At 42.0% G+C, this 16,345-nt stretch overlaps 1 protein-coding gene across 2 annotated transcripts in view; it reads right to left on the bottom strand.

The window, feature by feature from the left end:
* LOC136578793 (cadherin-7) overlaps window positions 1-16,345 on the bottom strand; it is a 257,678-nt gene that overhangs the window by 74,643 nt on the left and 166,690 nt on the right. Inside the window, exon 5 of one of the 2 annotated variants that reach the window (XM_066578961.1) lies at window positions 14,712-14,899. In XM_066578961.1, the coding sequence (XP_066435058.1) occupies window positions 14,712-14,899 (188 nt within the window). The remainder of the gene's footprint in view (window positions 1-14,711; window positions 14,900-16,345) is intronic. The other variant, XM_066578962.1, reaches the window with a different exon arrangement.

Here is a 16,345-nt window from a genome sequence, read left to right on the forward strand (position 1 = left end):
TTTATTTAATTGGGAGTGCTTTATTTTAATAATATAAAACAAAAAGTAAGCCAAACAGGAAAACAGCAAATACACACAACGCATGTCAGTGACCTCATATTTGATTCTAAGTCTCTAGTTCAACCACTACAAATTATTTGCAGGCCTAAGCAGTTAACAGGGTTTTTTTTGCAAACCACCAAGTTAACTGATAAGTTAGATAAGACTACCTTAACCCCTTAATGCTACAGGACATACAGTTACGTCCGGAAGGTTCGAGATGTATATGAAGGGGATCACTGGTTGATGCAGCTCCATGTAATGTAGGTGCCGACTGTCTCTTACAGCTGACACCTGCCCACAAAAGCTCTGATAAACAGTGCCACTGATCGGAGCTGTTAACTCTTTAAATGCCACCGTCAATTCTAACAGCGGCATTTAAATGCCACGGTCAATGTTCATGGGTCCCTGAGATCAGATTGCGGGTTAGTGCAGTTTCCATGGCAGCTGGGGCCCTCTGAAAGGCCCCAGGGCTGCCATTGCAGATAGCCTGTCAGATAGATTGCCATACTGCAGGCGTGATCAACGCAATGCATATTGTTGTCCCCTCTGGGGACCACAAAAGTTGTAAAAATTAGTTTTAAAAAGTTTTATTAATTATTGAGAAAAAATTCAGTTAATTTTTTTTGCCATATTTATAATTAAAGAATCTAAATAATATAACAAAAATAACATATTTGGTATCACTGCATCTATAGAAGTTTGATCTATCCAAGTAATGCATTATTTACACTATACAGTGAATGTTATCATAAAAAAATAAACAATGCCAGAATTGCACTTTTATTGGTCACCCTGTTTCCAATAAAAAAAAATGTAAATAAAAAGCGATCAAATAGTCATATGTACTCAATGATACCAGTAGAAAATACAGGACATCCCGTAAAAAAATGAGCTCTTGCACAAGTATTTTGATGGAAAACGGATAAAAAGGTTGCGGCTTTCAGAAGATAATTTTTAAAAACTGTATATTTTTGAAAAAAAATAAAAGTACGGCAAAAAAAAACTATATAAATTTGGTATCGTAGCAATTATAATGACAAAACAAGACTCACCCAAAGATGGTGGAATTTCGTTTTTTTTTCCATTTCACTCCACTTGGAATTTTTTAAAAGCTTTACAGTACATTATATAGTGCATTTTATAGCACCATTGAAAAGTGCAACTCATCCCACAAAAATCAAGCCCACAGACATCTACGTTGATGTTTAAATAAAAGAGTTATGATTTTTTAAAAGGGGGGAAGAATAAATGAAAATGGAAAAAAAAGGCTGCGCCCTTAAGGGGATTAAAAGTGAACCACAAAAACTAAATAAATTGGAGACATGAAGAAAACAAAGGGTAGGAGATGTGTCAGTGGTGGTGGAAGAGGTGGTAAGAGGATGGATCAATTTGGCACTTCAAGCGGCTCCCCCAGAAGCAACAGCTTCACATTCTGCAGGAGATGAGGCAACCTCACTGCCATTCATTAGAAGTGGTTCTGCACATGTATCCACAGCACGCAGATCAGGTCATAAAGTGAATAACACAGCATGCCTCAAGTATCACCACCTCCTCTTCCTACCAGTTATATGCACACAGCAGTTAGTCTGCACCAGTCAGCTATGAGCATCTCCCTCTACTTAACTCTGTGCCAAATTGCCCAACCCTGCTGCAGCAGTCCACATGCATTAGCCGAAGGAGATGTTTTATCATTCAACATCATTGGTTTCAACTGGGAAGTCCAAACAACCAGAAGGGAAAGAGCAAGCCATTGAATGCACTGATACCCAACTTATGTTTCTTCTGATGAGGAAGGTGAGGATGGGTTAGTGCACATGGTCAGCCCTTCACAGGCAATGTGTACTCAGGGAATATGGAAACGGAGGCAATAGCTCCTCATGCTTACTATGAAAAAGAGTCTGCTCCAGTCAGGAGGAGAAGGATGAAGAGGAAGAGGAAGTGGAAGAGGATTAAATGTTTGATCTAGCATGCAGAGGCAAGAGAGTCACTGTAACAGCTTGCAGGAGGAAATGGAAGAGGAGGATGTTGCAGGACAGCACCCTGCCATAGCAGCTAGTAAGGTGTTGCATAAAAACAAAAGGACAGGGCCAACACCCTCAGGTACTACTAGTCGCAGCAGCACCAAAATGTGTGTAGCCGGGGCATTCTTTCGCACATGATAACAGAACAGCAGTCATTTGTAAGATCTGCAGTAAGCTCTTAAAATGCAACAAGAATGTAAACTACCTCAACACAATGTGTATGTACGATCACATGAACTCCTACGACCCGATGCCTTGGAGGGCCCACCTGGGCCAGAGGGCAAAGAGTAAGGGCTCAGTCACACGGGCGCATCGGAGCCCGTGTTACTGCAGCCAGCAGACGGACGTACCTGAAGACGGACGTCTCTCTGCAGCACTGGGAGGAAGAACATGTGACCGGCTCCATTGCCAGTCATGTGTTCTATGATCAGCGCTGGAGAGAGACGGCCATCTTCAGGTACGGCCGTCTTCTAACTGTCAGTCACACGGGCGCATCGGCGCCGGTGTACAGGTGCCGATGTGCCCGTGTGACTGAGCCCTAAGCCTCATCCTGATTCCTCTTCTGTAGCTATCTCATGCTCCATCTCCTTTGCTGTTCATGTAGTAGCTTATGAACACAGAGAGGCAGTTTTGTGTAGGAGCAGTAGCACGACTGCTTCAGGCTTCTCCTCCGCAATTAATGTTCAGGCTACAGGCTTCAAAGCCAGGAATAGGAAAAGGAGACAGGAGTTGAGCCGCCACCATCTCCATCACCTCCACCAACATTGGCATCTACCCCATATTCCAGCATGTCCCAGGTCAACAGCTGTCCCTCTATTCTCCAGCTATGGCAAAGTAAAAAAAAACACCACCCCAACCTTCCACAAACACAAAACTTGAATTCAAGCATTTCACTGCTGCTTGCAATTGAAATACTGCCCTTCAGAATACTGGATACAGATGCCTTCTGCAACATGATGCTCCATGAAGACCCACAGTTCCAGATGCCCAGCCACCATTTCATTGCCCAGCCCTAAACCGGCCTACCCTTCCCCAGCATGTGAGTGCTAATGTTTCCCTAGCATTGAAGAATGCTATCAGTGGTAGGGTGCACCTGGCCATGGACATGTAGTCCAGGAAGCATGGCCAGGGGTGTTACATATCCTTAACAGCACAATAGATTAATGTCCTGCAGCTGGGTCATGAAGGCTAAAGTGGATGTACTCAAACATGGTGCTAACCCATTTGATTTTTGGGTGTCTAAGCTGGACGAGTGGCCAACACATGTTTTAGAGGTGCTTGTCTGCCTACTGCCAGTGTGCTATCAGAAAGGGTGTTCAGCACAGCTGATTGCCTATATACAAAGTCAGGAAAGCACCAGAGATAGAATAGTGATATGAGTAGTCACACCTGATGTGGACAGCTATGCACCCTAGGGTACCAGCTGCCTCACCTGGGAATTGTTCTGGTGTAATCCTATGCCCGATGGCATCCACTGGACCAGGGGAGAGCTGCAGGAGTTACAGGGGTCCTCACATGGACCCCCCTCTCTCCCCCGTACAAAGAAGGAATCGACTAAATTACAAAAGGTCCTGTGCTCATTGGATCCACCACTTAGTGGTAGAATGACAATAATATTTCTCCCAAGTATTGGAGACTTACTTTGGAGGAGGGAGGTATGATGTCCACAGGATCCCCTCCTATTCCCAATGTCTCAAGAGATGTTTGGATCAGCCGATAGGTATAGAGTATCTTCTTCTTTATTAGAAAATAAAATATACGGCAACGCGATTCAGTGCTACAAGCACCCTTCTCAACCCACACTATCATATGCACATTATCTGTATAAATACGTTCTTACCTGTTTCTAATTGATCCCTCCGCTCGTGATCAGGATTGCCTGACGTTTATAAAAATGAACCAGGCATGTATTTCACCCGCCTTTTTTATACCCATAGTAGAATTCACTGATTAGTTATCACACTGGCAATTTTTACTCACATTTGAGTATAGATTTATATCAAAGAACACACTGTACCCTCAAGGTGCTATTGCTGGTGGTGGTCGTTCTGCTTTCTTTTTCCTTCTTCCATCATGTTTCCTTCTTCTACCCCCCCAAGTGAAAAATATATCAATATGGAACTAAAGCTCTCATGTTTCCACACTCTGCCCTCAAGGTGCTGTTACTTCTAGTGGTAGTGGAACTGTTGTTGCTCTCCTTCTCCTACTTCCACAATGCTTTCTCCTCCTTCTCCCAAAGCAAAACTTTTCTGAAGCACAAGAAATAGCTATATATCTATAGTTTTTTCTTGGAGTCGTCCCATGCTTGGCTATTCTACTCTCTTGGCAAAATGTGTTCTTTGCAAAACTTATGACATTTCTTTTGAAACAAGCAGCCCACTTGCTGTCTTGCGTAGCAACAATTTTGGTAGCTCTACAGCTGTTCCTTGAAGCATGCCCATTCTTAAGTGTTGTCTTCACCTGGCAGAAATTCTCCTTGCAAAATTTATGAAATTACTTTTAAAACAAGCAGCACACTTGCTGTCTTCCTTGACATCATTTTTGATCTAGGAAATCTCTGTGCTACAATTGAACCTTACACCACTTTACACTATTTTAACCAATGTTTGGGAGGAGCACAGTATTTACCAAATATCTGACTGTTTTCCCATGCAATTTGGGGGGCTTTGGCTGTTTTAGAGACCTTCTAGAAGGCAAATTAGTGAACCCAATTTTAATTCCATTGACTTTAATAGGAGTCAAAATCAACCATCCTGATTTCCACAGAATTTTAGGAAATCTACCCGATACCGACATGAACCAATTATTTCACTAATCACTCATAAAAGTTTTTAACAGCTTGAAGAAAGGCAATACTGCAAGAAAAATAATTTATTAAAATCTAAGACAGAGACGTTACATGGCCAAAATCGAGGACACCCCTCTTGAATTTAAGAGTTTCAGCTATATCCAATGCAAATAGGTACATAGAATCAAGCACACAGCAATGAAGTATTCAGACCTCATCAGCCAACATCAGCTGAATAATCTTTTGACTGAATTGGCCCGAATTCTCATAGCAACACTCTAAATTCTTGTGAAAAAGCAATGTCATAATGATGGAGGCCGTAGGCCTAACTCCAGATAAATACCAATGCTTTTGGATTGGGATGTTCAACAAGCTCATATACTGTGGCCACGATTATCAAGTGTCTACATATTTTTAGCCACACAGTGTAGCTGAAATCAGAGTAACCATTTGGCTGGAAATTGAAAACCAAAAGAATTATAGTGTTCAGGGAGTGAATTGGTAAATTTAAAACTGCTGGCTGTAAGAGTCCTAAAAACTGTCACAGATAGTATTGTATGTCACATAGTGTAACCAGTACATTTTTTTTGTATCAACTACAGTTTTTTTAAGACCTTTTAAGATGCAAAAGATACCTTTGAGTTTTATATCAAAAGGGGACAGTCTGATAGTTGCAGTTGATGATAGAATGTTTGAAGGCATAATTTAGATGACAGATTAGACTTGGTCTACAGCTTCACTCTTGTATAGCATTAGAGGCATACAATATATGGCATTATGAGTTATGAGACATTTTTGAAAAATGTCTCGGCAAAAGGTTAAATGAGTCACAAATTTTAACATAGCACCAAAATTTGTTCCAGCAAAATGAATAATACATGTGCCTTGTTATGTTTTCGCCATCACCGCATGTTGCTACTCCTAGCACTTAAGCAAAAATGAATGTTATACACTATACATATAGCACGCAAATTATGTAATGCTATGAATTTCTGAACCCAGTATGACATTTTGAAGATTCATTGCATGAATCTACTAGAATGCAAAACTAGCAATATCCCACTCTATATTGATTGTGTGAATTATGTGTAAACACACAGCTTGTTTCTTGCATAACACAACTGGTGAGAACATTCAGTAGAGAAGGTCATCCCTTTGATTTACAACCTAATCATTTTGTCACTCAAGTCAAGAATGACAAACAAATTCAAGAAGCAACCTGGCCTTGTATGGATTATGAATTGCAAAATCTACTTGGCCGAAATAATATAAACTTTTCTAGTCAGTTGCACTTGTTTTGTAAATAATGTTTAATACAACTACACATTTTTATTATTGCGAACACAAGGAAGAAATTAAAGGAAATTGATAATTTTTACAGCAGTTTTCTCCCAGGTTGTCAATTAAGTATTAAATAAACTTCAAATAATGGGGGTTCTAATATCTGTTAGATATGATCAGCCTCCCAATCCTTCCATTATCTTCATAATTAGCTGTAAATTAAAGCTTCAAAGTATAGATCATTTTTGTTGGGAAAGTCAAAGTAAAGTATAACTTATAATCTACATTAGTAAAAATAATTGATTATCTTGTAGAAACTAATTACAGGTGATATCTGGAGGGAAAATATTCTTCTTATCTTTCTGTTTAATCTACTGTGAAAAATTAATGTCATCCCAAATGCAAAATGGAAATGATCTTTTCCAAATATAAATTCTTTATTGTAGCTGAGCTGTGTAGATGATGATGTATTGTACTGCTCAAATATATAGAGATGTGTAACATTGAGTAGCATGGCGTAAACAGCAAATATTCATTAGTCAAGATATAGTTCCAATATAGTTCATTTCAATTAGCGTATAGAAATTAAAAAATAACTTCAGTTTCACTTTTCATAATTTAGGTAGAACAGAGAAAACAAATATAAAATATATTATAAAGCTATATTACTTTTAAACTGGACTACTCTAAGGGTGGCTTCACATGAGCGTGTCCATACATAGATGCGTACATAGGTGTGCCCCCCTGTACGCGCAAAAGCATGTGTGAATGCAGGTACGCATTGTCTTTAATGGAGCTGCAGGCAGCAGCTGCAGCACCTCAGTCAATCACAGGCAACTCTCGCTGAATAAATGACAGGCGAGAGCTGCCTGTGATTGGCTGAACGCCTGAGCCAATCAGAAGCAGCTCTTTAAGCAGGCAGAGATTTCAAATCGCCGTCTGCTCAGAGCTGCATTGCTGAGCCGGGGACAGTGCTGAAAGGACGTGGCTGAGCCCCGGCAGCTGAAGGAAGGTGAGGTTTTTTTTTAAACACTACTTTGCTTTGTTTTTCAGGGAAGGACTTATATTTAAAGCCCTTCCCTGAAAAACAATTACAGGATGCAGGCAGCTGGATTCCCTACTGCAGCTGCCATCTCTGACAGCTGTGGTAGGGAATTCTTTATTCCCCGCAGGGATGAAGAATTCCTTTGCTGCATCTGTCACAGATGTGGCAGGTGCAGCAGGGAATTCTTTTTGCCCCACGGGGATGAAGAAAACATCTGCTGCATATGGCACACGTGTTCTTCATCCCAGCGGGGGACATGGCAGCGGTGGACAGGTAAGTATATATATATATACACTACCGTTCAAAAGTTTGGGGTCACCCAAACAATTTTGTGTTTTCCATGAAAAGTCACACTTATTCACCACCATGCGTTGTGAAATGAATAGAAAATAGAGTCAAGACATTGACAAGGTTAGAAATAATGATTTGTATTTGAAATAACATTGTTTTTACATCAAACTTTGCTTTCGTCAAAGAATCCTCCTTTTGCAGCAATTACAGCATTGCACACCTTTGACATTCTAGCTGTTAATTTGTTGAGGTAAGCTTGTGAAATTGCACCCCACGCTTCTAGAAGCATCTCCCACAAGTTGGATTGGTTGGATGGGCACTTCTGGCGTACCATACGGTCAAGCTGCTCCCACAACAGCTCAATGGGGTTCAGATCTGGTGACTGCGCTGGCCACTCCATTACCGATAGAATACCAGCTGCCTGCTTCTGCTGTAAATAGTTCTTGCACAATTTGGAGGTGTGTTTAGGGTCATTGTCCTGTTGTAGGATGAAATTGGTTCCAATCAAGCGCTGTCCACTGGGTATGGCATGGCGTTGCAAAATGGAGTGATAGCCTTCCTTATTCAGAATCCCTTTTACCCTGTACAAATCTCCCACCTTACCAGCACCAAAGCAACCCCAGACCATCACATTACCTCCACCATGCTTAACAGATGGCGTCAGGCATTCTTCCAGCATCTTTTCATTTGTTCTGCGTCTCACAAACGTTCTTCTTTGTGATCCAAACACCTCAAACTTGGATTCATCCGTCCACAACACTTTTTTCCAGTCTTCCTCTGTCCAATGTCTGTGTTCTTTTGCCCATCTTAATCTTTTTCTTTTATTGGCCAGTCTCAGATATGGCTTTTTCTTTGCCACTCTGCCCTGAAGCCCAAAATCCCGCAGCCGCCTCTTCACTGTAGATGTTGACACTGGTGTTTTGCGGGTACTATTTAATGAAGATGCCAGTTGGGTACCTGTGAGGCGTCTGTTTCTCAAACTAGAGACTCTAATGTGCTTATCTTCTTGCTTAGTTGTGCAATGCGGCCTCCCACTTCTTTTTCTACTCTGGTTAGAGCCTGTTTGTGCTGTCCTCTGAAGGGAGTAGTACACACCGTTGTAGGAAATCTTCAATTTCTTAGCAATTTCTCGCATGGAATAGCCTTCATTTCTAAGAACAAGAATAGACTGTCGAGTTTCAGATGAAAGTTCTCTTTTTCTGGCCATTTTGAGCGTTTAATTGACCCCACAAATGTGATGCTCCAGAAACTCAATCTGCTCACAGGAAGGTCAGTTTTGTAGCTTCTGTAACGAGCTAGACTGTTTTCAGATGTGTGAACATGATTGCACAAGGGTTTTCTAATCATCAATTAGCCTTCTGAGCCAATGAGCAAACACATTGTACCATTAGAACACTGGAGTGATAGTTGCTGGAAATGGGTCTCTATTCACCTTTGTAGATATTGCACAAAAAAACAGGTATTTGCAGCTAGAATAGTCATTTACCACATTAGCAATGTATAGAGTGCATTTGTTTAAAGTTAGGACTAGTTTAAAGTTATCTTCATTGAAAAGTACAGTGCTTTTCCTTCAAAAATAAGGACATTTCAATGTGACCCCAAACTTTTGAACGGTAGTGTATATTTATTTTTATTTTTTTCTTTTCTTTTTTTTACACTAAAATTGTTGTTTTTCAGGGAAGAGCTTATATATAAGCTCTTCCTTGAAAAACAATTACGGGGTGCCGGCAGACCATTGTCTTTAATGGAGCCGCTGGCAGCAACCGCAGCTCCATTGAAGACAATGCGTGCATTCACTATGGTGCACGCGTGTCCTATCTTTGCAGGCACATGCCTGTAAAGCACGGACATGTGAACACACCATAGGGAATCCACTGGTCCTAATAGAAGTGAGTTTTCGTGCGTGCATATGCATGCACAAAAACACGCTCGTGTGAAGCCACCGTAAGGCTGGGTTTACAGAGGATGCTTTCTCAGTGGAAATCTTGCGGCTTTGCCGCAGCAAAAAACCACAAGATTTCTGCGGGATAAGCGCAGCTTCAAAACCTGCGGCACTTAGCTTCAGGTTTTAGAGTGGCTTCACTGCATGCTTTTCCATTGTGGCCGGCTCCCCCATAGAGAGGAGTGAGGCCGGAACGGGAAAAAAATAATTGACATGCTGCGTCCCGAGAATCTGTACTGCAGCGCCGGATAATGACGGATAATGCCGCGATGGATTGGCCACCACGTGTTGACAAGATTTTTGACAAATCACGTCCACATGGCTGGCTAATCCTGGGATTATCGGCCACTGGCGGATTTGCCACTGCAGGGAAATTCCGCAGCAAATCCATCCCGTGTGAACCCAGCATAAGGGTGTGTTAACATGGACAAGTGCGATATCGGCCTGAAAAATTTAAACCGATATGCAAAGTTCTAAATCTGTGATTTTTCCTGCAACTGTGATGCTTTTGTCAAAAAAATGCATTGCATCACGACTCTGTACAAGCATGAAAATTGTATGTTGTTTCAATAGAAAAAAATTAAAATTGCACCCATATAAATATGCACAAAACTTGGGCGAGAAAATTATCCTCAATGAAAGACATTGATTTAGATAAGGTAAAAACAATGTATCAGATGTTTGCAGTGGTCTTAGTGGAAGACATAGTGCAGAAGGCCCCTGTGCAAAAAAATGTGCCTGGACCCCACTAAACCAACAATCATATATATACACACATTGCAGAGGGCATATCCATGAGGTTAGGGCTACACAGGGAATTTTGGCAGCAACAAATGTCACACAACCAAATATTGCTGTATAAGGGCGCCTACCCACTTGCATTGCCAATTTTTCGCGCGTGAAAAACGCGGCGTTTTCGCGCGTTTTTCATGGCGTTTTTTGCAGCCCTCCATTGACAATCATGGGTGCATTAAGAGAAAAATAAGGAAACATATGCAACTGACAGTTTCTATGTGAAAAAACCCCACGAAACGGGAAAAAAAACCCCAGATGGACAAGAACACATTCTATACTAATTGCTCTTGAGAAAAAACGCAAAACATCACAGGAAAAAAAAACGCAAGTGGGTAGGCACCCTAAGGGCTTAGTCAGACGGGCGTTTTTAGCCGCGATTTGCGCATGCGCATGCGTCCGGCGATTTTATAAAACCATTGCTTTGCAATGGTATCAGACACATGAGCGCTTTTTATGCGCTCATCCGATAAATTATAGAACAGAAATCGCAGATCGCACCTATCTGCGATCTGCGATTCCTGTTCTCTTCTCTATATGCGCTCAATGGGGCCGGCGGCAGCAGCGCCGACCCCATTGAGAACATATAGAAAACAATCATTCTTCTCTGCCACAGCTGTAACAGCTGTGACAGAGAAGAACGATGTTTGCCCATTGAATTCAATGTAGCCGGCAATACAGCCGCTCCATTGAAAGCAATGGGCTGCCGGCGTGCGCGGGGTGAATTGTCGGGAAAGGCTTAAAGGGGTTGTCCCGCGGCAGCAAGTGGGTCTATACACTTCTGTATGGCCATAATAATACACTTTGTAATGTACATTGTGCATTAATTATGAGCCATACAGAAGTTATAAAAAGTTTTTCACTTACCTGCTCCGTTGCTGGCGTCCTCGTCTCCATGGTTGCCGTCTAATTTTCGCCGTCTAAAATGGTCGAATGGCCAAGTTAGACGCGCTTGCGCAGTCCGGGTCTTCTTATCTTCTCAATGGGGCTCCGTGTAGCTCCGCCCCGTCACGTGCCGATTCCAGCCAATCAGGAGGCTGGAATCGGCAATGGACTGCACAGAAGAGCTGCGGTCCACGGAGGAAGAAGATCCCGGCGGCCATCTTCAACCGGTAAGTATAGAAGTCACCGGAGCGCGGGGATTCAGGTAAGCGCTGTGCTGTTCTTTTTTTCAGTCCCTGCATTGGGGTTGTCTCGCGCCGAACGGGGGGGGGGGGAGGTTGAAAAAAAAAAAAAACGTTTCGGCGCTGGACAACCCCTTTAAATATATAAGCCCTTCCCTGCAATTCATCCTAAAATGTGTTAAAATAAAAAAAAATTCTCCTGAACTGCTTCTCGGCTCTATTCAGCCGGCGGGGCTTTAAAATCCCCGCCTGCTGAATGATCTGCCTCTGATTGGTCACAGCCCTGACCAATCAGAGGCAGGTTTCACTCACACACCCATTCATGAATGGGTGAGTGACTGCTGCCTCTCAGTGCTGAGCCAATCAGGGGCAGGTCTGACTCACATCCATTCATGAATTCATGAATGGGTGTGAGTGAGATATGCCTCTGATTGGCTCAGCGCTGAGCAAATCAGGGGGCAGGTCTGACTCACACCCCCTTCACACCCACTGCAGGACGGCCGCGCGGAGCTCCGGCTGCCGGGAGAAGGTGAGTATATATATATTTTTTATTTTTACACATTTTAGGATGAATTGCAGGGAAGGGCTTATATATTTAAGCCCTTCCCGACAATTCATCCCGGGCTCGCCCGCAGCGCATTGCTTTAAATGGAGCCGGCTCTATTGCCGTCTCCATTGAATGCAATGCGCTGGACAGCTCCGGCCCGTTTCTAATGAAACGTGGCTAGGAGCAGATTTTCGGGCGATTTGCGGGCGATTTGCGCGCACCGGTCACGCGATTTGCGGATGCGCATCCGTCATGCGATCCGCAAGTCGTGTGAAAAAACGCCCGTGTGACTAAGGCCTAACCCTGCAATCTTGCACTCATATTTAGGTCAATAGGGTTGCGGTGTCAGCCACAGGTTTTTAAAAAATACACTGCAAAAAAAATCTAATATTATGTTTTGGAGTTATGTCTGAATCCCCAAAAATTGGATTCAGACTTAACTCTGGGATGGAATCATGAAATGTAGTGATAAATGCATTGTGAATGCTACCTTTGACGCTGAGAAGGTGCGTCAAAAAATTGCAACTAAAAGAGCCCATGGTTTCATATGGGTTCTTTCAGATAAACAATTTTTTGACATGCAAAAAAAAAAATTGCACAATTGGTGTGTTTTTTTGACGCCAAAATTTTTTGCCGACTGGCAAAGCAAGGGGGTGCAGGGAAGAAGAGCGGATACTCGCCAATAGCAGATGTGAGCATGTCACAGCTACTATTCGTCCACCCGATTTAACACTCAGATACCCGCGCTGTTTTTGCGCGGCTATCTGAGGGTAAAACGACACTTGTATGAAAGTGCCCTTAGACTGCTCTCCAGGGCCCCTCTCTTACACTGCTTCCCAGGGTCCCTTGATTACCTTCCACCTCAGTACACTGAAGCCTCCCCCTTTCAAAGTTCCTGCTCCTCCATTATTCAGATGTGCTGTGCTGTACAGGACCCTATATCATGTAACTATGATGTCACAGAACGTCCTGCAGCAGCTTTTCTTTGATTTGCATAAAATTGTTGCAAAAATGGTACAATTTTGACCAAATCGTGGTATGCAGGGGGGTCCCAATCCTAGCCTGAGCAGCCCCCCTCTCTCTCTAGGCCCCTGTGCAGCTGAACTGGCTGCATAGCACAGGCAGTATGCCCCCTTCTCCTCGGGTGGTCTTGAATATGCTATTAATCTTCATTATGGTAATTATAAGGAAAATTGTTGAATTCAGTTCTGCAGAATGCTCAGACAAACTTGAATATTGCCTTGGAGGTGCAGTCACTACTCACTATCGGTGCAAACTACAAAGTGAAAACAAAATTACAGCCAGGACAGCTCATACAATGCCCCCAGACACAGTGCCATCCACATGTCCCTCATATAAAGTTTCGGCCACATATGCTCTCTGAGTGCAGCTAACTATAAGGCCAAAAGTATGTGAACATTCCTCCAATAACCTGAAGCTTTTTGCAAACAGTTAAATTAGATTAAGCATACAGCCTTGCCTTCTCCAACTTGTAATATTATGTCAGATACTGAGGTGCTGTATACCCTGGACAGCAAGAGTAACAAACAGAGAAGTCCTGAATCGTATAAGAGCCGATATATCACTGGAGGGCAAGATGACCAGACTCAGGCCCACGTATTTTGACCAAGTAATGCGAGCAGAGTCACTAGAAAAATCTATAATGCTTGGACAGATCAGTGACGAAAGAAGACTTGGCTGGCAAAGACCATGATAGCTGATACTATCAAAGATGATACTGGCATGGATATCAAACAACTGAAAGAAGCAGTGCAAAACCGAAAAACATGGAAGGAGCTTGCCTTTAGGGTCGCTGAGGGTTGTGAACGACTAAACGGCTAACAACAACAACAAGAGGTGGGGTATGACATTGAACGTGGTATTGCTGTAGAATATAACTGCTGTCACAAGTTGGTCTAACTTAACTATAAGTGCTATTATTGGAAGGGGAAGTGTCTAAGAGTAACAGCAGCTCAGCCATGAATCCCTAGAATACACAATTTTAAAGAGTGAGGACGTTAAGTGCCGATGTTATGGTTGAGGTAAATGCTTCCAACTTTATAAAAACAATTTGGGGGAAGGACAAACTTTTTTTTTGTACATTGAAAGGTCTATAAAGACATGGTTTCATGAGTTTGGTGAGGAAGAACTCGAGTAGCCTGTACAGAGCCTGGACCTCAGCCTTACTGAATATAAAATTGAATGGTCCCCACCCTATACATTATACAGTACAATAATGCCTATTGCCAGATAGCGATATGCTTTCTTCCACCACACAGAATACTCACTTCTGATATGCAGTCTCCTCCTTTCCCAGTTCTCATCTTTTCTATGATATGAGTAGGAAGTGGGATCATAGTGTGATGTTGGCTGAATTAATTATGCCTCCTCTATAACAGAGGAGACATAATTATTAAAGCTTGCTAATTTGGATCCTTGGCAAGAGGACGAAGGACAGCTGAGGGGCCACAAAATGGTTATCAGTTTCATTCATTGTGGCAAAGAAATGTTAGAAATTGAAGATCTCATATTTTATCAGTAGATCAATGTGGTTCATAAAACTGTTCTTCACCGTCACATCCTAAAATTATTCAAGTGGTTACGGTATAGATATTGTTGTAAGACCTAAAAAGTTTCTCAGATCTATACTAAACTACAAGAAAGCAACAACAAAAATCCAATTCTACTAAAACTGTCTGGGATAGAGAGACTATTTAAGTTATTTTATTACAGAAACCTGGATTAAGGTATTAAAAATCACAGTATTAACACATACAGTAGGTCTGTAGCATATATCCATTACAACGGGAAAGTAAGAAAAAAATGTTTCACTAATACCTTCTGAATTGCAACAATTCCTTCTTGTGTATCTTTATCTACAGACATTTTAAAAACTCCTTCCCCATCACCATCGACAATCTTATATTCCATCTCTGCATTCTGTCCAATATCAGCATCTGCTGCTTTGATCCTTGCCACTGTTGAGCCAAGAGGCAAGGATTCAGGCACATAATACTGTTCAGACTCTGGAGAAAGAAAAAGTAATTCATAAGTAAACACTTATCCACCAGCTCTTTGCCACATGGCATGCACAATCATTATTTTAGAGACATGCTTGTATAAACAGAAGAACTCTCATTTCCAAAAATGATCTTTTATGTTTGGCCTTGCTACAATGGCTTGCAGAGTACATATGGTGTTAAAGTATGAAAGCATGCTTCTGCATTCAAATCATCAGTGTTTTTGGCTTTTGTATCGCAAAAAGATTTACAATTCTCATGGTAAAATAATGACTAACTTCCAAAAGTCATCTTAATATACTGTAATGAGAGGGTTCCTGGAGAATTGAAATGCAGGTTATTTCAAAAGCAAAATGTTAAAAATGCAACCCTGTATGCTTAACTAATGATCCTTCTGTATTCCCCTGCTGCTGACCTCTTCTGTCCCATACCAACATTTGTTTACAGCAGTACATGATATCTTGGCCTCAGCACCTGTTCATCATTGTCAGTCACTGCCTACCTCATTGACATAGCAAAGGCAAGGCAGGATAGCACACCAGGATCCTCTGAATAGCATAGAATGCACACTCACTTGTGGGGAATAGTTCAAATTACCCAAAACAATAAGAATTGTTTTGCTGATTATTATTTATACAGTTCCAGCCAAAGTTATTCAACCCTCATTGCAAATAAGGTTTATATTATACCAAATTTACAAACTTTCAGCTGTTTGCAAAACAAAACCATCAGACAGTTTAATAACACAACACAGCTAATATGACAAGTGGTTTCTCCAATTTCAATACAAGCAGCTGAAAGTTTGTAAATTTGGCAAATAAACCCAAATAAAAATTTTTGACTGCAACTCTGTTATTTATTCTATTTGGGAGACTGGGGAACTTTGAGCTATGATGTCATCAATTGGTTTGCACATATATGTAGTTCATGTCACCTATGAGTATGTATAGGGGCACTTGGGTGTTGCTTTGCTTGAAAAAGTGTCAAAAGGGATGTTGTCTCTCCTTAAGGTGAGCAACTAAAACGTGCGTGGAGACACCTATGGGTTGAGTGAGTCGGGGATGGCATTGTCTCACCCCAAAGAGAGCACCCAGAAGGGGTGTGAGAAGACACCTGAAAAGTGAGTGAGGAGACTTATAAGGCCATGCCTGCTCCTCTGGGTGATTTATGCAAATAAGGAAGATGGAAGAATACCTCTGCAGCACCACCTATTGGATGGCAGCATCCCTTCAAATCAATTTATGACTTTTTAACAAGTCAGAAAACCATACACAGACAGCTGTTTTGGGGTGTTTGCCCCTCATCAGTATGCAGTTGGTTTCTGACTTGGCTGGTGAGAGGCCTGTGACATGGGTCAAGAGGGGAGAGCACCCAAAAAGTGTGTGGGGACACCTACGTGGTGGGTGGGTCTAGGAATAGCATTGTCTCTCCCCAAGGAGAGCACCCAGAAGG

The sequence above is a fragment of the Eleutherodactylus coqui genome, chromosome 9, assembly GCF_035609145.1.
Source record: "Eleutherodactylus coqui strain aEleCoq1 chromosome 9, aEleCoq1.hap1, whole genome shotgun sequence".
NCBI classification, from domain to species: Eukaryota; Metazoa; Chordata; class Amphibia; order Anura; family Eleutherodactylidae; genus Eleutherodactylus; species Eleutherodactylus coqui.